Below are 25957 nucleotides of genomic sequence, written 5' to 3' on the forward strand. Positions count from 1 at the left end.
AGTAGCTTCAGTTTTTATGGGAGGGGCCGGGATGCTCTACTTGGCAGAAGCGACGAAGCGGTTAACATTTTTTACTAGTGAGGGGACGGACCCTCGGATGAGAGTATTTAAGACCGCGCCTCCAGCGCAGAGCAGCTGTGGCTGCTGCTGCTGATACAGCCGGGACCAGTCCAACTAGCTCAGCCCCTTAATAGCTGGAGACCAGGGAGAGAAGCACAGGGTGAGAGCCAGTCCCGGGCTCCTGCTTTACTCCAGCCGCAGGCATCAGAGTCCGGAGTCCGTAATTCCCATTTTTTTCAGTCCTTAAAGCGCCTCGGGGAAGTTCCGCACTCTAAACCCGGCACGCCAGCGCATGGCACAAACGCGCCCCGAGACAGGCCGGCACCCACAGTGATGCGTGCAGGGGCTGGGGCTGCAGAGCTGCTGCTACAGGAGTAGGTCCCCGTGCAGAAGAGCAAGGAAGGCAGAGGGATTAGAAGTCCCAGGCAGAGCCTAAGACGGACACCGTCTTTGCTCCACGCAACACCTGCTGCTTCCGCCGCCCGCAATGATCCGCGTGGTTTCACTGCTGCTGAGCGCCGCGCTGCTCTGCGGCCACGGAACCCTCGGCCGCCGGGTGGTGAGCGGTAAGTTAGGGGCTGCTCGCTGGGTGGACACGTGCGAGGGGTTCTTGGAGGTGCTACGGGGCAGGCTGTTTGGGGGAAGCCCTCCAGGGGTGAGTAGGGAGTGGGAAAGAACTTGTTATTTTTTGTGCTTCTCTTTCCAAACACGCACAGATTAAAGTTTATTTTTTTCCTCAAGTGCCTTGTTTGTGGATGCGGAACAAGAGAGACTCCGCTTTATCTTGCGCATTTCAGGCATTCCCAGGAATTAATTCCAGTTGTTGTTGTTGTTGTTGCTTTTTTTTTTTTTTTTTTTTTTTGCAGGGGGCAGAGGCGGATTGGGGGGTGGTTAATCCCAAAGCATAGCTGAGCACCTGCAAAGGGGCGGGGTAGGGCGGAACCCGGAGAGAAGGGGCGCTGCAGAAATGCTACCCCCTGTTGGTCTAACGGGACTTCAGGCGCCCACCGCATCGTTTTCATCAGGTTGATTTCTGAGAACAGACTATCTCGCTGTGGTTCCCTCACTGTAGCCTGGGCATCATCAGCCTTTGTTCTCTGCAGGCCTGGCAGAGAGAAGAGAGAGGCGGGGGTGGGGTCCAGCATTGTGCAAAGATGCCTTTGGCCTTTTATGCCTTACTCCAATCTGAAAACTTCTCAGAACATGAAGTTAGCTGGAGTTGGGCTATGGTGTGCTTGATAGCAACTGCTGGTATGTGCACACAGTAGGTGCACCGCAAATTTCGTTCTGAATCAATGTAATGTCAGTTGATCAAATTTGGCACGCTGCCCAGTGCTTGCTGTAATTTTTGTTTTCAATTTGATTGATGCTTTAAATAATGCAAATTTCTTTTCTTTATTTCTTTCTTCCTTCTTTCCTTCCTTCCTTCCTTCCTTCCTTCCTTCCTTCCTTCCTTCCTTCCTTCCTTCCTTCCTTCCTTCCTTCCTTCCTTTCTTTCTTTCTTTCTTTCTTTCTTTCTTTCTTTCTTTCTTTCTTTCTTTCTTTCCTTCTTCTTTTCCTTCCTTCCTTCCTTCCTTCCACATCTTTCGGTATTCATAATACGGTTTTAGGAGCAGAATGCTACTTCCCATCACGCAATAGTTCTTAATGGTGAAGCATCCGAAAGGGCTTAACATGAAGCTGCAACTTTGCTACCCTTCTTGGAATCCCTTGCTGTCTCAATTCAAGAGTTATCAATATATATCTGCTGGATGTCTGTGGGTATATTTTTAAGGGCAAATGACTTTTTCATACAGCGTGAACAGCATTAGTAATCGTTTTCACATTTTGTGCATCTGCACAACAGGTGTCACTACATGTAGAAGCAGGACAGATGACAGCAACTTAATTGGCTGTGAAGTCTGACCTTTACAAACTGGCAGATTAAGCTTAATCGTTACTGATCTCCCCCCAAGGAATTTGTGATATTCTACATCTTCAAAATAGAATTTAAAAATATTGTGGTTGTTGTTCAACTTTCTCTTTTTTTCCCCAGGTTGTTACAGAAGCTGTGGCATTAAATTCTTTTCTTCTCTAATGATGAAAAGTTTGTTATCTCAATTCATCTGATTGTACACATTAAATATTTGACGCCTTTGTGTTTATCAGAGTTACCGATGCAAATGAATAAACAGCAGAAACCATACTTAAGATATAAGATGCTTTTTAAAACAAATATTTAAGTGACTTAAATCACCTTTTAGTATATTCTTGTTTATATGACATACAGTTTGCATAGAAAGCAAAAGGCTATCTAAAGGAAAAACAAATTTTTATTGAGTGATGGAGCTTCATTTTGTGTTCTATTTTTGTGTTAAATATTCCAAAGCTTTTGCTGTGTTTACTTACTATTCATAGGCATCTTGAAAGTGACATCTGGAAAATTTCTATTTAACTGAACATGATCTATTTGATTTCTCATAAATTATCTTTATTTGATATTAAACACTTATTTAGTTATACTTTCTTAGGAATAATTTAATCACCTTTGATTATTAAATTCAATTGGAATTTAGCATCTGTAAACTGATTTGTGATTTTTATCCTTTGAGGTCTAAGGGGTTTTTTTTGGTCATTTTTTAAAATCTGTGCAGACTTGAGGGTCTGAGTACAGAGTAATTTAAACCCTGGTTGTTTTGAAGCAATAGCTCGCCGCCCACAAGAATGATTCTGTGTTCTTGAGGTGAAGTTTGGTATGCTGCATCAACTTTTCACAACTCGAAGGAGGGTTTACCAAATTTCTTTGTACTCAGATGTTAGAAGGCTGAAACAGTCTTGTTGGAACTATTATTGGAAACATAGAATGTGGAACTAGGTTTCCATTTATTAAATTTTAATGAAACAATTTGTGATTTTGTATATGGCGTATTTAAATAATCACTTATTTCCTCCCCAAGAGAGATATTTACAAAATAATTCTCTACAGAAATTCTCTATTTTCATACTTTGAAATATTCAATAAGGTATTTTCAAATACTTTAAAGTTCATACCATGTATAAAAGTAGAGTAATATTTTAAAATAAGGCAAAAGTGTTTTTCAAACCACTTTGTCATTATAAGCCGACCCATAAGGCTTAATAGTAGCAAGCAGCAATAGCAAGCTATTTTTGTTGGGTAGTAGCCATTTTTATTTTGATTCACCAATATGCAAAAAGCATTTAAGTATGATGATAGCAATCAATGAATATTTGTCAATTTATGGTACTAAATAAGGAGTAACTTTTAGCAGCTTGGACTTAACACTGATTTCTTACTACAATCAGATGTGTAGAGAATATTTGTGGATCTGTAGTAATTTAATTTTGTGAGTAGACTGGTAAGTAATGACATCATTGTGCAAAAAGATGAGATTACACTCTTGCGAATATAGATAAATATCAGAAAGAAGTTAGAAGCGTATATTTGAAGAGGAAGTGAAACTTTTGGAATGTGAAGTATTGTGTTTGTCTCTCTCTCTCTCTCTCTCTCATTATTGCAGTAATCTCCTACCTGCTTTCCTAAAAAAAAAAAAATAATGCAAGATATATTTCATGGTGCCCACACATCTCTCTGGAACATTTTAATATGTGTTAGTTTGACCTTATTAAAACTGTATGCATTTTATTTAACAGGCTATGGTTTAGATATCTCTCTTTTTATTGCAAAAATACTATAAAACATTGCAGATTTGCAAATGGAATCATATTAATATAATAGCAATGGAGACACGAGAAAAAATGCTGAGCATAACCTAGTCTTTGGCGCTGTTCCACGACATCATCAGAAACATAAAGTGATGACAGTGCAATTTCAAGGATGCAATTACTTTAAGTATCTCTTGGGCACGAAAGGAACAAATTAATCTTATTGCTATCATTAAATAAACTATCCATTTATCATAAGCAATATTCCTTACCTGGTGTTTGTCATCATTTTATAGTTTTCTTTTATAACTTTTTCCTGAAGATAAAAATTTCTATTACATTAGTGTTAGAAAAGTAACAGCATTTATGCTAAGGGGTCTAAAGTGAACATTCAGCAGATTCTCTGACTGGTATATTTTACTTTTTACCAATGCTCCCTCTGTTGGTATTCCCATACAGGTGGTTATGTTTATAAAAGTCTGAAGTGGGATTGTTGCTTCTGCTGTGTTGGCATATCAGCGATCATAACACAACCTAACTATTTCATTATAGTTTTACTCTGTAATTGGGGAAAACACTCACATTTGGAATGTTTATTTTTTTTATATATGAAAGGACTAGATAAAAAAAATATCATGAGAACATACATCATTTGAAGATAAGAGATGGAACCCATCTGCTCTTATCTTAACCTTCAGCAACAGGGAAACGTCAAACCTAATTAGAAATTAGCTTTCGGTGCACAGCCTCTTGCATATAGTAAACACTCAATAATTCTAGTCAATACTAATGATTATAATAGAGATTATATACATAGCACAAATGTTAATCATTTCATTCCCCACATGTGTCACGATTATTCTGTTTTACGCACATGTGGAGACAACATTGAAATCTTTTTTTTTTATTTTAAAGATTTATTTTTATTATTTTTTCATTGGAAAGGCAGATATAGAGAGAGGAGAGACAGAGAGGAAGATCTTCTGTCCCATGATTCACTCCCCAAGTGAGCGCAACAGGCTGATACTATGCCAATCCGAAGCCAGGAGCCTCTTCCGGGTCTCCCACGCGGGTGCAGGTTCCCAAAGCTTTGGGCCATCCTCGACTGCTTTCCCAGGCCACAGGCAGGGAGCTGGAAGGGAAGCGGGGCTGCCGGGATTAGAACTGGCGCCCATATGGGATCCCGGGCGTGCAAGGCGAGGACCTTTAACCACTTGCGCCACCGCGCCGGGCCCGACAGTTACATTGAAATCTTAGTGAAGTCATAGATGGTAGACTTCAACAACCCCGACACTACCTTTATATTTAAGAGCTTTGTGAACTCGGTCAAATTGTTTAAAATTTCTCTGCTGTCTTTGCCTTGCTTAAAAAATACGATGAGAACACTCATGTAAAGGGCAACTGGGATGACTAAAAGGATTTGAACACCATTGTATAGGTTGTTCCTTCACGTAGGTCAGGGCAGGGAGGTAGGAGAAAGAACTCAGCTTGGCAAGACTGCGCCCACAGCTAAGCCTTCTTAGAGACGAAGGCAGATCTTTAAGTGAATAGAGAGCATTTTTTCATCAATCACTAGGAGAGGTCATCCTATCCCAGTTAACCAAAGGCATGGATCACACTAGCACTAAAGTTCTGCATTTTACATTATTGGTGTATGTCAGGCCATCAAAACTGTAATTGTTTCTATAAAACTCATAACCAGTCTTAGTTTACTGTTCTGGATCAGAAAATTTAAGCCAGGAAAATATAACTAATACTAAGTTGCTGCAGGATGATGGTTCAGAGGTAACTTCTTTTGATCAACTCTTTTCACCCTTAAGTCATATTTTGTTTATCATTGACTTCTGAAAACTTTTCTGATCTCTTCTCAGATAGCCAGTGATATTTTCCAGTTGTGGAAACAAGGCATGCTATTTCCATAACATCCATAAAATGACCAGAGACTGTAGATTTAATTTTGTTTATCCAATTAAGAGAATAGGTTTCTTGCTTTATGTATTTATTTTTAAAATATTATTTTAAGATATTTATTTAGTTGAACAAGTTACCCAGGGATAGAGAGAGGCAAGGAAAGATCTTTCATTCACTGGTTCACTCTCAAGATAGTCTCAACAGTTGGGTCTGGGGCAATGCAAGGCCAAATCCCGGAGCTTCTCCAAAGTCTCTAATATGGGTGACAGAGGCCCAACACCCTGCCGATCTTCCATTGCTTTTCCAAAACTGTTGGCAGGGAGCTGGTGGGGAAGTAAAATAGCCAGTACATAAACTGGTGCCCAAATGGGATGCCACCACTGCAGACAGCGGCTTTACATGCCTGCCTAAAGGGAGTGAATGTAAACTATATTACATTATGCAATTAAATTATTTATGAAAACTGCATTAAAAATAAAAGTTATTATATGTAGAATTTTATTTATAAGAAAAATTAGTAAGGAGTTAGTATAATATCGAACAATGAGAGCAAAATTAGAATCATTATGTTTGTTTCTTTATTCAAAAAATATTGGCCTTGATTGTGCCACAATAGATTGTATGGTAAATATATTTGTCAGTGTGATTTTGAGGGAAATAAGAAGGCATTAAAAGCACTTTGGGAGGTGGTATCATATGAATGTTCATTTGCATAACATACCATTTCTCAGCTAAAATAGAGCATTATGGAACAATCAGGGATTTGGAATGTGTTCTTCATGTTTTTATTGAAGATACTGATCCAAATTCAGCACATTTATACTATCGATAATATATGATTACATTATGAGGCATAAGAAAAATGTTGTTAGCTTTATAACTGATCGCTCAAACTGTGAGAAATCAAATGACCCAGGGATAAAGTTTAGTCTTTTCCACAAATGCTGTTGAGACAATTTGATAGAAACCTGCAAAAGTAAGAAGCAGAAGCCCCACATTTCACCCTATTAAAGTATCAGTTCCAGCACCTGGCACGATGGTGCAGTGGCTGACTATTCACCTTGCAAGTGTTGGGATCACATATGGGCAATGGTTTATGTCCTGGCTGCTTTACTTCCCATCCAACTCCCTCCTTGTGGCCTGGAAAACAGCAGCGTATGGCCCAGACCCTTTGGATCCCAGAGGAATCTCCTGGCTCCTGGCTTTACCTTGGCTCAGCTCTGGCTGTTGTGACCACTTGGGGAGTGAACTAGCTGATGAAAGATTTTTCTGTCTCTTCTTCTCTCTGTAAATCTTCCTATCCAATGTAATAAGTAAATCTTTTTTAAAAAAATCAGCTTCCAAATGAGTTAAGGATCTAAATCTGCACCCAGGAACCATTAAACAATTATAGGAAAACATAGGAAACACTATGCAAGATATAGGTATTGGTAAAGACTCAGAAAAATTATCAAAAGCACAGACAGTCAAAGCCAACATAAACCAGTGGAACTAAATCAAATTAAGAAGCTTAGATACAGCAAAGGAAATGATCAACAAAACAAAGAGGTACCTGACAGAATGGGAGCAAATCTTTTCACACTAATTTGGGAGCTAATATCCAGGATTTACAAAAAGCTTCAGAAACTCAACAACAGTAAAACCAACAACCCTGCAAAAACATGGTCAAAGGAAATGAGCATATATTTTTCAAAAGAACAAATTCAACTTGCTAATACACAAATGAAAAAGTACTCAGGCTCCTTACTATTAGGGTAATACAATAAAAACTACATTGAGGTTCTACCTAACTCCAGTGAGAATGACCTATATACAGAAATGTAATTACAACACCTGTTGGCATGGGTGTGGGGGGAGAAAGATACCCAACTCTACTGTTTGTGAAAGTGTAGACTAGTGCAGCCACTATGAAAGTCAGTATGGAGAGTGCTCAGACAATTGAAAACTGATCTACCATATGTACCAGCCATCTCGCTTCTTGGAATATATGCAAATGAAACAAAATCTGCATATGTGAAAGTGACATGCAATCCTATATTAGTAGTAGCACAATCCCTAATAGCCAAAAAAGGAAAAAAAAAAAAAAAAGGCGGGGTTGGGAGAGAAATAACCCGAATGCACGTAGAAGGAGAAATGCATGGTAATCTACTTCATGGAATACTACTCTGCCATTAAACATAATGACATTCCACCATTTACAGCAAAATGGTCCCAACTGGACACCATTGCACTTTGTGAAATAAGTCAATTCCAAAAGACAAACACCATATTATTCTCTCTGGTGTAGGACAACATTCATGCAAAATACATAAAAAAAAAGATATGTAAATGAGTATTTATATGCCTATATTCTCATAGATGAACTTTACAGTGGAGATTAGCCTACCAGGAAATTAAGACATATTGCAATGGCATCTCTATATCCAAATAAAAGGAAGATTTCATTGAAACAGTTGAATATATCTTGTCAATGTGACACTAAATTTTCTACTTTTGTCTATACCTAAAATGCAGTGCACTTAAATAGCAAAAGGATTTACTGGTGATGGAATTTCTGAGATGCTTCCCAGAACTTCATAATGAACCTAACATTCCTATTTTGTGCAAGGTAGATGGTGCTAGCAGAGGTTGGAACTCACCTAACCTTTTTTTACTCAACAAGCACAACAACCTACAAAAGACTCATACATAAATGCTGGTAAGCAAAATTACATTCAGTGACACAAAACACTAATCCAACAAGCTTGTGGAACAAGGACAGAATGTTGGTATGTAAGTGCTGCTCTGTCTTCAAGGTATGCATTCTCATTACATCAGGCAAAAATCCCATTTTTCTTACAAAAATTCCTTTTCTTTTTTTTTGGCCTTTTATATCACATAAGCTAATGTCTACCTAGATATGTAACACTCTCTTAAGAGAAATAACTAAAAATCTTGTGGGGTACCATGGATGTAGATCCAGTTTCTGTGTTTTCTTTGAGCTGGCTTACATGCATCAGTTGCCTGGTTGGTCTGAGAATTGATTGTCTTGTGTGGCCCAGAGGGCTTGTCTCATCATCCAACAGTGTGGTTTAAAAGCCCTGTTTCATGACCATCTAGAACTAGACAGATATGTTCTGTTAGATAGACATTACAAATGTGTACCTTAAAGACATGCAGCCCAAAATGAACTTGTGACAATATGAAAGCTAAATGGGCCAAGGACAGATAACAAGCAGAATTTCCATGACTCCATGCTAGACCAGAAATTCCAATCCTATTTGGCCTGGTCCTTGTATAGCCTCTTTGAAAAAAAGGCAAACATGGTTTTGCACCTAGTTTGTTCTGCTTTGACTGAAACTAGTTTCTTATAGCACAAACTATACCCAGTTTGCATGTGGAAGGCCTGCCTATATGAAAGGTTTATCAACCTGCTGGATCTACTGCAGAGCAGGGACCCTGGCCAGTCTTCACTGGGTGAAGGCTGTGTTTGCTTTCTTTCTCAAAGGAGAGCCACCTATTGTGGCTTGATCTTGAAAGCCTAATATAGTGAATTTACTATTTTCCTGTTTCTAGGGATCTGTAATCTATTAGAAAGATATCAGAACTGAAAACTGAAAACAGAATTATGAATTTGTGGCATGTTCTAGACCTTTCCTAGGCTCAATTTACTTTGTGAGATTATTTAGCTCCTGATACTCATACAGAATATATTAACAAAAATAGTCCAATTATGTTATCTTAAACTTGATTTTTCTCAATATTTTGTATAATTCTGGGTAGAAGGTCCTTTGTCTGTCTTGTCGACAAGTCAAAAATCAAAGGATGCTTTCAATAAAGATGCTAGGTTGCAGTCAGTAGTTTATAGCTAAAGCAAATATAACTTTAGTGCATTAAAATTTATCCCTCGGTTTTGAGACTATTTATCTGCCATATAAAATGTTGATGAAATAGTTTATCTGAATACAACATTTTGAAGAGTCAGAGAAATTCTCCACGTGATCCCATGGAGAAGAGCATAAGAAGGGGGATAATTAAGCTGTTCTCAAGGAAGATTAGCCTTTGCAGAAGTGGGAAAGTTGTTTCTACAGTATATGTATTAATACAGCTTTTCTAAGAATTAGGGTAGCATTTGGTTCCCAGCTGTTAGAGTTCCACTGCCCCAACAGCCCAATGGAATCAGCTGAAGTGACAGTAAGAGGTTCAATGGTTGCTGCTTCTACTAATTTTGTGCAGCTTAGACTAAATTTCCATAATAACACGGACTGAGTAATAAAATATAATTAGATGTAAAAAAATCTAGTGTCAGCTTTAACTGATTACATGCAAACCATAAAAATTTATGCAATATAACTATCATTTCCTGAAAACTGCTTTGCTGAATCTCAACTATTAGTGACTTTTGAGTTCAAAATCTTAGACCTGCTAACACTTTGGAGCTGTTTCAATTGGTAATTGGCTGCAGTACTCATCCCCTGAGACACCCTTCCCCCCACTATATAACATCACAGTCCTCACTTTCTTATTCAGGATCTAGGAATAATTCTATTATACACCGACAAAAAGAAATTACCTGGTACAGAGAGTACCAAGCCTGGCTTTTGTCCATGCCTAGTGCCCATAGACTTTTTCAGTTATTCCTTCTGTCCCATATAGTGGCATTAGGTATGCCAACCTGATATTTAATGCTCTCTTATACACTGACAGTTACATTTTGAAGATTTATTTTTATTATTTTTTCATTGGAAAGGCAGATATAGAGAGAGGAGAGACAGAGAGGAAGATCTTCCGTCCGATGATTCACTCCCCAAGTGAGCGCAAAGGCCGATACTATGCCAATCCGAAGCCAGGAGCCTCTTCCGGGTCTCCCACGCTGGTGCAGGGTCCCAAAGCTTTGGGCTGTCCTCGACTGCTTTCCCGGGCCACAGGCAGGGAGCTGGAAGGGAAGCGGGGCTGCCGGGATAGAACCGGCGCCCATATGGGATCCCGGGTGTGCAAGGCGAGGACCTTAACCACTGCGCCACCGTGCCGGGCCCGACAGTTACATTTTGTTTTATATGTGAGTTAATTCTCATCACCATTTTTGTATGCGCACTGTGGTTAAATTTCTGCTTCATTGGTTTTTTTTAATATATCAAATATTGTTAATAATTACTTTAACGTGTAAAAAGCATTTTTATGTAAAAAACCAACCCTATACTCAAGACAACCAGAGTATGATTGCTATATTGAAAGTCTGGCTATTTAATTTTTTCTAAAATTTGATATCTTACAAGCTATCTTGTTGGATGAATTTAACCCTTTGAAACTTTTGGAAACTATAATGCTAAGGGAAATGAGCGAATCCCAAAAGATTAGATACCACATGTTTGCCTTGATTTAACCTGTAATTTTTTGTTTGGTTGTTTGTTATTTTTTGAACCTGTCATTGATATTGTCTCAACCCAGATGTTTCGAAGAAGGGAACTTGCATTATTTTTAACATATTGTTTACCCAATACTATGTCAATTAATTCCATAATGTTGTATATTGATACTGAGGCCTTGTTGGGGCTTTTAACTGACCGGATCTTTACTCTGTTAGACCTATCTTCAGACCACAGAAGGTCTCCCCAAGAGGCCACTGGACTTATCTGGACAATAAGACGCTGAACTTTATGCTAGGCATGTGTTTGCAAGCAATGAATCTCAACTGAACTTGAACTATGGTTATGCAACAAGGTGGAGGAATCCACCATGGGGGGAGGGGTATGGGAGGGGTGGGGGGAATCCCCAGCGCCTATAAAACTGTACTACATAATACAATGTAAACAACAATAAAAAAAAAAAAAGAAACTTTTGGAACCAAACTTAACCAAGAAGTTCTTGCAGAGAACAACTGAACAAATTGATAACTTGGGAAAACTAATTGAGATGTATTTGCAGACTTAGAAATATGCAAAGGATGCAGTTGATGATGATGAAAACAGAACTTGATTCTAAATTATAGGAATAAAAATATAGACTGAATGACACTGTTAGAATGTTACTAGGAACAACCAATTTAAGCAAAATAATCATAAAACCTAAAAATATATTAGAATATTTTTAAAAGCATATTAATTGAATTAGCATCAACCATTGAGACCATCATAATCACCTCTCAAAGATTATTTATTTTCAGACTGATTTGTTCTCCTGAAGTTTCTAACTTATTTCTTGCAGTCAGTCATATTAATATGTTAATATTCATTAACAATGGCATTGTGCAGTCTTAATCTGTTCACCATTTTCAGTATTTTGTTCCTGGGTCCAGATCACAGTTAATAAGACAGAAAGGACAGCTGGCTGGCTTATTTCCATTACTGAAGCTACTGTTCTATTAGTTGGCTTTTCTCAACTTCTGTCAGGATCTTGAATGTCACTCAAATGCTATTGTGAAATTAATGGGCTTGTAATATGTATCCCCCCTTGACTTTGAGTGTTAACCTAGGTCTTTCACTGCTGGTTCCAAGAGGAAATGTCATGCACTGACTGGTTCAGTTGTAGACTAACAAAGGGTAAAAAACTTGAATGTTTCTTTTTAATCATTTATTTACTTTGTTAGTGTTTAAGTGTAACAACATAATCCAGTCCTCCTTTACTAGCAACTTATCATGCTAGGATACACATTATATATGTAGCAGAATGAGATTTGCAACAGAATAAGATCCTAAAGTTCCTACAGGTGAACTTCAAGAAATTAGCACAAAGTCATTTGGCTTAGCTTTATGTAAAACACTTGATATTTTGTTTTCCAAGGTCAAACTAAAATCAGAATGCAACCAAAGGCAATAAAGACAGAGGAGAGCGGTTCAGAGATGGGGAATCCATGACAGGGTTGTTCTGTTGATGTGTGTGTGTGTGTGTGTGTGTGTGTGTGTGTGTGTGTGAGACATAAAGAGGGAGAGGGAGAACGCGCCTGTGCACATGAGAGAGAAACAACACTTATCTGCTTCTTCACTCTCCAAATGCTGGAAATGACCCAGGGTGGGTCAGGTTCAAGTTGGAAGCTGGGAATCAATCTCCACTGGGCACAGGGATTCAACTAAACCATCACCTGTTACCTCTCAGAAACTGTATCAGCAGGAAGCTGGAATTAGAAGCAGAGATGGGGCTGACACTTCTGAGTTCTGAGAAGAAATGTGAATATTGAGATCAGCATCTTAATAGCTAAGACATATCCATGCCCCCATGCCAGTCTTTAAGTTGATAACAGAAATTGCAGGTGAACAAGAGAAGAAACCACTGAATACCAAAACAAGACTATGGGCACTCTGGAGGTTAACATGGGCATAACAAAATTTTCATTGAGAGTGAACTTAATCCTATTCATTGTATTATTATATTAAATAGATGGATTTGTTGTGACATAATATTACCATGAGGATTTTTAGTTATATCATTGTTATCGGAAAGTTTAATTTTAGTGCATTGAAGGGATGTGTGCAATTCAACTTCCAAAGACTTTTTAAAATGAAATTTTGTTTCCTCTGTATTTTAGGCTTTACTGATTTTGTTGGAACAGATATAAATTAGTGATGTAAAAGTGAAGTTTGATAGAAAGGCAATATTTCATTAAGAGTGCTTATGAATTAGGATCAGATGTTTAGGTGCAACAGGCAAAGCCTCCACCTGCCATACGTCCCCTACATCCTTTAAGGGTGAATTTTGGAACCCTGGCTGCTCTGCTTCCAATTCAGTTCAGTTCAGTTCTCCTATTGGCCTGGAAAGAAAACAGCACACAATGGCTCTTGTGCTAAGACCTCTGTCACCGAGGTGGGAAACCAGGGAAAGCTGCTAGCTCTTGGGGTCAGCTCAACTTGGTGGTTATGGGCACTGAAGGTGGGGGTGGAAGATGGATGAATGATCTCTCTCTCTCTTTCTCTGTTTCTGGCTCTAGCTTTCCCTCTCTGAACCTGTAAATGAGTAAGCAAATAAATGAATAATTATTTGAAAGAGATTGCATAAAGCTTTGTGTTTTTTTAAAAGACTTATTATTATTATCATTTTTTTTTATTGGAAAGGCAGATATACAGAGAGGAGAGACAGAGAGGAAGATCTTCCGTCCGATGATTCACTCCCAAAGTGAGCAAAACGGCCTATGCTATGCCGATCCAAAGCCAGGAGACTCTTCCAGGTCTCCCACGCGGGTGTAGAGTCCCAAAGCTTTGGGCCGTCCTCCACTGCTTTCCCGGGCCACAGGCAGGGAGCTGGAAGGGAAGCTGGGCTGCCAGGATTAGAACTGGCGCCCATATGGGATCCCAGGCGTGCAAGGCGAGGACCTTAACCACTTGCGCCACTGCGCCGGGCCCAAAGCTTTGTTTTTAAAGCTAATATCTTCAAGGATAATTTTTAATGTATGAGTGACTTTTAAAATCAATAGGTATCAGGCTAGTTGATTAAATTGAGTGCTATAACTTTTAAAAGCCATTATAGAAACATAAAATAGGAATTGCAGGGCCCGGCACAGTAGCCTATTCACTGAAGTTTTCACATTGTATGTGCCAGGATCCCATATGGGCACCAGTTTTAATCACGGTGGCCTTGGTTCACATCCTGCCTATAGCCTGGAAAAACAGGGAGCTGTAGCTCCCTGCCTATAGCCTGGGAGAATAGTTGAGGACATCGCAAAGTCTTGGGAGACCCAGAAGAGGCTCCTAGCTCCTGGCTTCGGATCTGTTCAGATCTGGCCATTGTGGCAAGTTGGAGAGTGAATCAGTGGACAGAAGATCTGCTTGTCTGTCTCCTTCTCTCTATATATCTGACTGTCCAATAAAAATAAATGAATCTTTTAAAAATGGGAATTACAGTTTAAATTTTCATTGAAAATTATGAATATTCTTTCTAAATATTTACAGATATTGAATATTTGGTAATTCTGTCTTTAGTTCTAAAAATTGCAGTAAACCCATACATTGTTAAGCTGCTTACTGATAAGAAATGGTAAATTTTATTTCTTGTAGTTTAGACTTAAGGAAATTGTGCATGGGAATAGGTTTATGAAATGGAAAATTATTATTTTAAGCACATAAAGATCTAATTTTAGTCTAATAGAGTATTTTCAAGCCAAATTTGAAGAAAACGTGACTATTTTGTTTGAGTTCAGGATATAAACAGCATCTCTGAATGTGACTTATAATTTATTGTCAGTTTGTCACATATTTCACAGTTGTTTTGAGCTAGAACTATTTGAGAGACTAAATTTGTTAAGTTTCACCCTGATCTCCATCCAAATGGTCATAAATACAAAAAAATTAGACACTCATGAGATTTCATGAGCTCCTTTATTGCCTGGTAGAGTCATTCCATCTGAATTCTAAACTATCAGATTTTTTTAAAATTTAAAATGCATTCCTTCTTTACATTTTTAAAAATTTCTTCATCTTTTCGACTAAGTTTGAGAAATGTTAGTTGGAATTTAGGATCTCTGCAAGATATTTCTGTAGAAAGGATGACAACATTGGCCTAACAATTGGAATTCATATACAATGTATTCACAAAACAGGAGGTACTCAGAGAGTAAGGACATTATCTCAAAGAACATGAATACTTCAAAACTCTAACCAATCTTTCCTAATATAAACTGGGCCTGGCGAAAGCTACTTATTTAAACCAAAATTTGCCACTTCCCATCTTATTCAGAATATCTATGCAAGTGCTTTAAAAACATATGATGTTACTAGAAAGAAGATTGGCAGAAAGAGAATGGAAGACAACATTGTAGAATGGAAGACAAGATTGTCCTAACAAATGGAAAGACGGAGAGACAGAGCATGGCGATCTTATATTGCTCCTTCACCTCCCTAAATGTTTGTAACAGCCAGGGCTACATCATGCTACCAGAAGCCAGAAATTCTGAGCCGGGCTCCTGTGAAAGTTGGTCCCTCCACACACTTCAGTCTTCTGCTACTTTCTCAGCAGCAGTAGCAGGAAATTAGTTTGGAAGTGGAGCACCTAAGGTTTGAACTGCCACTCTGATAGAAGATGTTGCCATCATAGGCAACAGCTGAACCTATCTTGCCACAATACTCTTGCCACCAGATGATTTGTTTTACTTTACTTGTTTTTAAAACTTAAATTACTTTATGAGTAACTTATGAGTACTTACTTCGTTGTCTTTCACAACTTCAACCTTTTAGTTCACTTTACAGAATACACTTGAAATTTCATCAACCTTCTATGATTATCGGTTTTAAAAAGCTAGGCCAGGAAAATGTTTATTTGTATTAACAAGAATAGCGTTGCAGCACTGTGTTTAAAGCTACATGCTCCAACTTTATTGGGAAACCAAACTGATTCTACAAACATGCTGGGAAATATATTTTATAAAGTGAATTATTGAAAGAAGCATCTGGATAATGTGTTTCTTATTTCTACTGGTGCTTTAATATTTAATTCTTCATGTCATTAAGAATATAGTTCAGCTAATCCATATATGTGTACCTTTCTTATTTTTTCCAGGCCAAAAGGTGTGTTTTGCTGACTTGAGGCATCCGTGCTACAAAATGGCTTACTTCCACGAGCTGTCCAGCCGCGTGAGCTTTCAGGAAGCCCGCCTGGCTTGTGAGACCGAGGGAGGCGTCCTCCTCAGCCTCGAGAATGAGGCTGAACAGAAGTTGATAGAGAGCATGTTGCAAAACTTGACGAAACCTGGAACAGGAATTTCTGATGGTGATTTCTGGATTGGTCTTTGGAGAAATGGAGAAGGGCAGAGCTCTGGTGCCTGCCCTGATCTCTACCAGTGGTCTGATGGAAGCAGTTCTCAGTACCGGTGAGTCCGGTATCCTGTAGTCCAGGGATGCGTTGCAGGATGGGAAAGGGCTAGGCTGTGTTCTTCAAAATAGAACAGGGAAAACCACTCAGCTGGCATGTTTTTAACTCTTCCTGTAACTCTCTGTAGAAACTGGTACACAGATGAACCTTCGTGTGGAAGTGAAAAGTGTGTTGTTATGTATCATCAGCCAACCGCCAATCCCGGTCTTGGGGGTCCATACCTTTACCAGTGGAATGATGACAGGTGTAACATGAAGCACAATTACATCTGCAAGTACGAGCCAGGTAAGATACGGTGTATAGCATATTCAGTAGATTTTGTGTTGGTGGTATGTTAGATTTTGTGTTTAAACTTTACTGTCTCTGGGTCTTTCTGTATTTTAAATGTGCAATTACTTTTAACCATGTTGTAAACACTCAGAGTACTTAAGCGTATTATATGTCTTAGAAAAAAAAAAAAAAAAGAAAGAAAAGGCCGTTGCGCTAAGGAGAGGAATGTTACAGAGAGCAAGAGAGAGCACACCAGATGCAAATGTAGGACTTAAAGAGAAGCCTTTATTAGCTGGGCTTAGTGATTGCTTCACCCCGGGAACCACCACGCCACCTCGCGGAAGCCAGGGGGTTTTAAACTCCCATCAACATGCAACAGGGATTTTTCTCAAATTATCCAATAAATTTAGGTGGTGCATGTTACAAATCATCCAGTTAAATTCAGAACACACCTTAAGCCAGTCAATTTACGGGTGTTTACGTTAGCAGATAGCTGTTGTCAGGTATACTTGAAACAGTCCAGCAACCCAAACAGGATCACATCTGCCCATTCTTATGGAGGGCTGCCACCCAGCTGAGCCCTTCACAAGTATAGGCAGAAACAATTGGAGAGATATTCTCAAGGGAAAATAATTATTTCTGAGATGAAGATCAAAAATTTTCTTTTTTTTTTGTAAACATAGGAGCAAAACTGCATGTTTTTCAATTTCTTCAACATTTACTGTAGCATGTGGAAAGTGGGCAGAAGTTATGACAGCACATACAGGAACACATAAAAGAGCAATAGCTCTCTGAATGATTTACTGAATGTCAGCCACTTTCTGCTGGGTCATTTGCTTATCATTTCATGGCATAATACTTGGCTTGTGGTCCTACAAGAAAATCAGATAGATTATAGCACATTACATTTTAATAGACCAAAGTATGTGATGCTTTCTTTGTATGGCCCCCATTCTTTGAAATAAAGCCCGTTCGTCATCTTGTGGATTCTCCAACTTCTTGCCACATGAAGAAATGGAAGGATTGCATTGATTTGAGTAATACTAGTATAGTTTTTGTTGTCGTAAATAGTAAATCTGAATTACTTTGAAAAAGGCAGCTTATGAGAACTGGTATTTGACTAAAAGAGAAATTAATTGAAACTCTGTCAACATATTTTAGACAATCATTTCAGGAGAATCAGCAAAACAGCATAGTAAATTAAGGCTGTCTGTTATGTTGACATTCCAGATGGGCAGTGATTAGAGCCCTGACTGCCCTTCTTAAGATCCAACTCCACGTTGATGCACCTGGAATAGCAAGACCCCTGCAGTCACATGGGAGACTTGAAGAAGCTCAGACTTCTTTCTTGAATCTGGTTCAGTCCTGGCTATCATGCCATTTAAAGCGGATCAGGGGATAGGGAAATGTGTTTCCCTCTGACCCTCCTCCTCTCTTTGTATCTCTGCCTTTCAATCATAAAAAAATATATATATTAACATATTAATATATTTATACACACATATATATTAAAAATAATTTGGAAAAGCCACATTTTATAATTAGGCATTGGGGTTCTTTTTTCTGCTTTTCTCCTCTTTGTTTGGAGGTGTTTCACGGACTCTTCTGAATGGCTGTCTGCTTGATCTCATTATGGGTGTTTGTGGAAGGCAATTAAAACTAAGTACTTCTGCTCCCATTATTCTCTTGAAGCTATGTGATTCCTTTTGCCATAAGAGTGTAAAGCACAGTGATTGTTTGGATTAGGCTCAGCGTTCTTTTATGTCTATCCTGCTCTTGAGTGTATTAGCCAACTTTTTATACCTGTTGACTTTATTCTCTAACCCCCTTGGTGACTGAATCCATCATTTTACTCTCCGGGAAGCCTTTGAAAAACTGTTTTCAAACTTAAAATGAAGAAAAATGCATAATACTTGCAATAAATGTTGTCAGGGTGGTTGCTTAGTACAGTGGTTAAGATGTCTGTGTTTCATGATGGAGGGCTTCAGTATGATTTCCAGCTCTGTCTCCTGACTCTAGCTACCCACTGACATGGATCCTGCTGTCTCTAGCAATGGGCTCTCTGCCATCTAAACATTAGACAGAGATTGTGTTTCTGGTTTCTCACTCTAACACTGTCCCAATATTAGCTGCTGTGTCCTTTTCTGGGTTGAGAACTTTATCTCACTACTTTTCAAATATGCCAATAAAATGCTAATACAATATTCCCTCCTTCTCTCTGAGTTTTCAAATCAACTCTTCGATCATTTAAATTTTTCTTTCAGAATTATCTCATTACTTAGGACAATATTTCCTTTATAATCTTCACTTGTTTTTGTCAGTAACCTAGGTTTGTATTGCTCATGCAACATGTAAAATGTAGAATTCTTCGTTATTTGTTAAATGATATATGTTTATGAAAATATGCTTTTATGTATTTGATAATCCCATCTACAGGAGTGCAAATGTCTTTAAAAGTGTGATCAAGACTTGAAGGCTATTACTGCCTGATAAAAAATTATGCAATAAAGAAATAAATATTGTAGGATAGTAGATGAATAAATTCCTATTAATAGATACTATGACAATGTAAATATAGTTGGGATTGCGTTAAAATGCTTTTATAATTTAAAATTAATATAAGATGCTGCCTGAAACTCCCCCCTCCACAAAATTGGCAAACGTAAATATAGTTACATTATTTGTTCAACTAAAAATAGTTTTTTCTTACTAATACAGTTTGTTGTTTTTAAAGTATTTATCTAAATAGCAGTGTTCCTTAGAGGAAAAACATCTAGGGTGGAGTAGTACTATTTTAACCATTTTAAAGTATGTGCTGATTGAAAAAAACCTCATTTTAGGGAAAGGGAACAAGTTGTAAACCTTAATCTGTGATTGTTATTATTATTTTATTATTTTCATTTTTATTATATTTTTGACAATTTTTACAGAGTTAATTAGGGTAAAAAGGTTCAAGGGCTATAGGAAAGTAGGTAAGACTATTATTTCCATATTGTTTCCTTCATGTTTAAAGGTGGGTATTAAGGGAGAAGGCCCACCCAATTTCCCACCCTCCCCAGGTTCCGGATGTAGGGTATGCTCCGAGGTTCTTGCTCAAGTGGTTTTGACAGTTCACCAGTTATAAATTGCTGCCAGTCTTGCCACTCGAGGTACTATGAGGTCTTTGAAGAATCCACTGATTGACATAGTCCATCATAGAGTCTCTGTTTGTGATTATTATTTAAATAAGTAGACACGCTTATTGCTAGACACATCTAAGAGTGTTATTGTTTATGTGGGACAGAAAAATTATTTAGGATACTGTTACTTACATCATCAATTGAAAATGTAATTTATATATAATCATGTATTGATTATTACTGCAAGGAGAAACCTAAATATTTCTCTGATTTCTGGAAAAACATTGTCATAGTCCATCTTCAAATTGTGTCTAATACCTAACATTTCATATTTATCGATTTTCTGCCAACTTTGTCCCAGCTTTATTTTTATTGGTGGTAGCAGGCTTTCATCAACACAGAACACCTATTGATTGTTAAATGTAATTTGGAATTGTAAAGGGAATTCATCAAATGGAACTTTTACTCAAAGATAACCAAATATAAAAAAGATAATTAAATATTTACTTTATGGTAAGATCATTTTATGTTCATTAGATTTAGGAATATACTTCTAACTGTGAACTATTGTTACATGTCAAAATCATAGTTTTATTTTACAATAATATTTTATCTGTTTTCACATCTCTTATCATTATACACCATAACTGTGCTATTTATTTACAGAGATTATCCCAACAGAACCTGTAGAAAAGCCTTATCTTACGAATCAACCAGGAGACACCCAGGAAAATGTGGTTGTTACTGAAGCAGGTAATTTGTTCAAGTGTCTTTAACTCCTTAATCAATAACAGAACTGTACATTGAAACACTATTTTACATTGACATAAATAAAGCTTTTTATTGCTTGGGCAAGTGATGACTAAATATGAATCTATGCAAACTCACTTTTGAGTTTGTTACAAAAAATGTATTAAGATGTTTGAATAGAAGCTGATATGTTCAGATTTTTACTTCAAATTGATGTTATCTGGGATAAAACAGAGAAATTGGTACTAAAACCTCGGAGTGTAGGGAACTTTCCTAACATCACATAGATGTCATTATGTATTTTGACATACTCTGTGGCCTATAAAGAATGATGTGCTGGTAAATATTCAGCAATTGACTCTTCTATAGGTGGGATATAAAGAAGTAAACCTCATTTTGTAGCCTTTGCCAATTTCTATGGTAAAGTAGCCCTAACCAGGCACTTCAGGTTAGCTAAGTGCATCTCTTACCAGCATGTTTGGAAAAGATATCCCTGCTACTGCCTACACCGCATGCCAGTGCTACAAAGGAAATAAACTGCATTTCCCAACACACTTTGCATGTTAATTCAAAACAGCTCCTGATGTCAGCTGGGGTTCCTTTGAGCAGAACCCCATAGTCAAAGATCCAAAGTCTCAAAATCTTCCCACAGATAACCTGAAGTCCATGAAAAATGGGAATATTTTCTCTTTTTTTGGCCATTAAATATTAGAAATGATAATAGCCTTTGAAGGGGAAAGGTAATATTTCCTGAATCTTAAAATTCTAAATCACCTGGGGCTTACGGGAAAAACGGTGAATTCTCATCCAAATACTCCATCATTAGGCCACATCAAGATGTTGTGGAGTTGAGTGGATACTTGATCCATGCCTGGACCACTTTGAACAGAATTATTTAGTCGTTATCATAATGAGCTTGGATTTGCAATCTAAATTTGCAGTTCTTGAATTAACTTGTCTGTTTGGGATATGACATCAAGATTTAGTGCTTTTGACTTTCCAGGTGCCTAATTTTAAAATCAACCAGATCATCTGAAAAACCTGCTTAAAGAGATTAGTAAATAATTACATGAGGAATTTTTTCTCTGAAGATATTAAAAATATGCTTAACAAAGTCATTTTAGGCTATATGGGATTTCTGTGTAACAATTTGCATTTTGCTGAACACCTAACCTTGTCAAGTGTGATGAAATAGTAAAAAAAAAAAATTGCTTTAGAATTTAATTAGAATCAAGTCTTGTATAGCTGTTATAACTTCATCATCAGTTAATATTTAAATACTTCTGTTTAATTTCATACTTGCATATTTTCATTTCACTGAGCTTACTGACTGATATATTTATCTAATAAGTCTAACCAGTATTTGTTTCTTTAGGCAGTAGTGAGAAGTATAGTGACATGAGATAGCTAAGATTATTAGTACATTATGAAACTAATCCATGACTGAATTATAAGTTAAATAGAAGTTTTTAGAAATATGGATAGTAAATTTTAGCATGATAATTCAGTGCAATTTTCCTTTTTTTAACAAAGACATGAATAATTGTTTTATTAGATTTCTCTGTGTTTGGGAAACTTGTTTGAAATCTATTTATTGGTAAGAATTTTACCTTAAAATCCTTATATAACTTTGGTATGACTTGTTCCTCAAGTATCCTTAAATACTAAGATTGTTTTACTTTTGCAGGCATAATTCCCAATCTTATTTATGTTGTTATACCAACAATACCCCTGCTCTTACTGATACTAGTTGCTTTTGGAACCTGCTGTTTCCAGATGCTGCACAGAAGGTAAATAATGTCTGTGTGTAGAGACAGCATAGACTATTCTAAGCAGATTTTTAGAAATGTTTTTTAAAGTATTAGTATAGAATTAGCTACATTTTAGCCTGTCTTAAGAAAGTGTGAATTCCATATATGCAAGTACAAATCTAGTACATACGCTGCAGTAAGATGTCTCCTCATTTAGGATTCATGCCTTGTACCGCTTTATCTTCCTGAATCTTGTGGAACAGGTTCCTTTTTCTTCTCTTCTTCCAGTTGAGAAGATGGTGGATTAGATGGATTACCCAGCTGGGTTTGGAGCTTCTTGGCAGTGCATATGGTAGATCAAAATCTCAAGCCTTGTGGGTTTACATCACACACACTATATTGTACTCTCTAAACACAAGAATTAATATCGGCACATTTAATCTTAATACCAAGTCATATAAAATTGATTTTTGTGGGTGCATTTGGAAGTAACATTTCAAAATTTAATTTGTAGACCTCTACTTTGTTTCAAAAGGATCCTTGAAGAATAGGCAATAAAACTGCAGAGGTGAAACTAATTCATTCTGGGAAAGGTGTCTTGAGATATTTTAACAACAAAAATCTTGGAAACATTCTGATTTTTGTATTTGCTTACCCCAACCTTTGAGTTGAAGAAGTGAAGTTTTCCCATCTGTGTTAATGTGCCAAATAAAGAAGAATATAGAACTTACAAATATGCATCAAGGGAAAAACTAGAATTGGTGGGCTTAAATAAGGTTATGTTTGCTAAATTAAATCAGGAATCATTATTACAGTGTTCCAAACAAGAATTAACCAAGAGAATGCCTTCATAGGAAAGAACTTGCAAATAAAATGTTTTTCCTTTCAATTTATCTCATTTTCTTTTGTTGAAATAGATCATAAAGATCTCACTAAGTATTAAAATCCCAAGAAAAAATTACTAGTTGTAAGTGCCAACTAATTCACATATATTTTTTAATTATCCAGCCTGAACTTAGCTGGCTGTTAAAAGAAAGCATTTTTAATAATGATGAATAAACCTTGTAAAATTGATTCTTCACTTTGTATCCTCTTGGATTCCAAATATATAAAAAATAGAAAACAATTAAAATGTGTTTCTCAAATATTTGTAAATGGCAATAATCATTAATTTAGCATATCTTATCTGAAAATCCAAAATCTGAATGCTGAAAAACTTGAACACTTTTGCATGTCAACATGATACTACAAGTGGAACATGCATCTTGTGCAATGAATCAAAGTGAAAATGCAGATGCACTATTAACTAATACTGTGTAAAATTACCTTGACTGAGTATACAAAATATATATGAAGCAAAAATGAGTTTTATACTCAAACCTGGATGCTGTGCCTAATATATCTAATTGTGCACATGCAAATATTCAATTATGAAGAACACTCTGGAGCCCCAGCTCCTGCTAGTCCCAAACATCTCAAATACAAAATATTCAGCTTGTAAATATTTAGGTCCTTGCTCTAATCCCTAACACTATAAATGGAAAGATGGTTTGTTATTGTGAAACTCAGTGAATGAGAGGAAGGATTTCTATAAATCCCCCTTAACCCATTCTAGACTGTGGAGAAAGACCCATCCACAGGCCACGTAAAGTGTCCCAGGTTTTTATAATTTGAAAAACTGAAGTTTTCACTTTTTTGAAATTCTCAGAGTGAGAAAGTGAGCAAACGTAGACCATCTCAGGAGCCGGAAAGATGTAGAACTTAATTCTTTGTTCTTAGATCCTCCGCTTTTCCTTTCTTCCAGGAGAGCAAGGAGAACCTTGATGAAAGACTCAACTCCATTATCATCTGAGTGCCTTGCAGAAAATTTAAATGCCAATCTGGTACACATGATGGTTTCTGTCATTCCATTTCGTATCTAAAATAATTCTATTTCCCTTAACTGGCAATAATCCTTAAACAAAATACTAATTCTAAACATTACCACCATTAATAACTTAACCACCTTTTTTAACCACGTAAAAAATTTCTGTGTCTGATAAACTTAGCTTGACTTAGTTTCCATTTACGTTAGATGACTTTGTAGAATAAAGTGCATTATTTACATATGCAAAAACCCTATAACACCTGCAATTTATCCATAACATTTTATTAGCCACAAAATATTTAAGTTGAACTGAATTACATAATATTGGACAATTATAAAGTATGTTGGAAATAAGTTATTTCTCTCTTTGAAGGATTTTTGCATGGCCTGGTTATTTAATGCTGGGGGGGGGGTGGGTTGGAGAAGAGGCATGCCTGCCAGGATCAGGACAAATGTGGGAGGCTATGGACTGGACACAATGAGTGAGAGAAGAGAATAAATTTAGCACATAAAATAAATAAGGACAGATAGAGAATATTAACCGGAATAGATAAAATTTTCAGCAAAGTAGACCATATTGATCTAGGTCTTGACAAGTGGAGGATGACTTGGGTAAACTCATGAATAGACCACCTGTACAGATATCTAAAAAACAATTTATTCATGGAAAGACAGAAGAGAACAGAACCCTAGAAACAGCATCTATACATGAACCAGAATTCTACAGCTACTGGAGTGAAGTTTAGTCAGCCATGGAAGAACCCGGGTAATGCTAAATTAGAAAAATCTGAATCTGCCACTGAACTGCACTAGTTTGAGAGACTAAACAAAAATTGAGCTTTCAAGGACCAACTTAAGTACAGGCTGAGGAAACTTATGGGAATGAGGATGATGAATAGGCAGGTTCTTACACACGTACTAGAACAGCCTGTCTCGATGATTTTATTAAATTCATGATACTTAGGTTGCAATATTATTTTACTCAAAAAGCAAAATTTTAAAAATTATTGAGCAAAGAAATTAAAGATTGGTGAATTAAATTGAAACAAGATTGTATCAGAAAAATTTACCTTTCATAAGGGGCTATTTGCCATCATCACATGTAAGAATAATCCAGAATTTTCATAGTAATGAAAAATATGCTGGTAAAAGAAGAATCTTCTCCTAAGGAAATATTGGGAATATCTCCATTGGACCAAGACATGCCTAGTTTGATAGGAAATTTCATAGACTGAACTTATTTTTTTCTTTATGTATTTCAGTAAAGGAAGAACAAAAACTAGCCCAAACCAATCCACACTATGGATTTCGAAAAGTACCAGAAAGGAAAGTGGCATGGAAGTATAAGGACTTGTTGATTGGACTCCAGAAAAGAGTTTTGTAATTCTGGATCCATATAAGGAATGGCATCAGAACATTAGCTTGGAATGGCTTGAACTCTCAAAGGAAATGCAAGATGAAGTGTAAGCTCCCCCTTGAGGCAAATATTGAAATAATTTTATATGTTTGTTATTTCATTTACAAAGATGTGCTGTGCTGATATGCGCTGTGCTCATAATGGAGTGAGATAAGCTTATTTTGCTAAAGGATGCAACAAACTTCACGTAAATGGAATGGACCACCCTACTAAAGTTGCTGTCAACACTTAGGAGTGTGTTGGAAGCAATTATTTTTATTTTTTCAACTTTCACAGGTTGTAATCTAGTTGATGTAAAGAAAATTGTATTGAAATTTACACTGTGCAAAATATTTTACCTTTGCATAAGCATTTGATAACATGAACTGTTCTTATA

General features: G+C 37.0%; 1 protein-coding gene across 3 annotated transcripts; it reads left to right on the forward strand.

Moving 5' to 3' along the window:
* Positions 1–518: 518 nt before the first annotated feature.
* Positions 519–25957, forward strand: CHODL (chondrolectin). Of its 3 annotated transcripts, XM_040980859.1 has the most exons (6): positions 519–626; positions 16096–16405; positions 16535–16692; positions 20463–20549; positions 22234–22336; positions 25427–25957. In XM_040980859.1, exons 1-6 carry the CDS (start codon positions 548–550, stop codon positions 25509–25511), a joined length of 822 nt encoding a protein of 273 aa, XP_040836793.1. In that variant the 5' UTR covers positions 519–547; the 3' UTR covers positions 25512–25957. The 3 variants fall into 3 exon arrangements, with proteins under 3 accessions (XP_040836793.1, XP_040836794.1, XP_040836795.1); XM_040980861.1 differs by lacking the exon at positions 519–626 and having other exon boundaries at positions 16104–16405; positions 20478–20549; XM_040980860.1 differs by lacking the exons at positions 519–626; positions 22234–22336 and having other exon boundaries at positions 16095–16405.

The sequence above is a fragment of the Ochotona curzoniae genome, unplaced genomic scaffold, assembly GCF_017591425.1.
Source record: "Ochotona curzoniae isolate NIBS_2020 unplaced genomic scaffold, NIBS_Ocur_1.0 contig_3498, whole genome shotgun sequence".
NCBI classification, from domain to species: Eukaryota; Metazoa; Chordata; class Mammalia; order Lagomorpha; family Ochotonidae; genus Ochotona; species Ochotona curzoniae.

Bases quoted from the DNA above. Each gene is read 5' to 3' on its own strand.
- CHODL (XM_040980859.1), top strand. From the start codon at position 548: ATGATCCGCGTGGTTTCACTGCTGCTGAGCGCCGCGCTGCTCTGCGGC. The intron at 16,406-16,534 runs GTGAGTCCGGTA...AACTCTCTGTAG, and splicing joins GGAAGCAGTTCTCAGTACCG to AAACTGGTACACAGATGAAC. The intron at 16,693-20,462 runs GTAAGATACGGT...ATTTATTTACAG, and splicing joins CATCTGCAAGTACGAGCCAG to AGATTATCCCAACAGAACCT.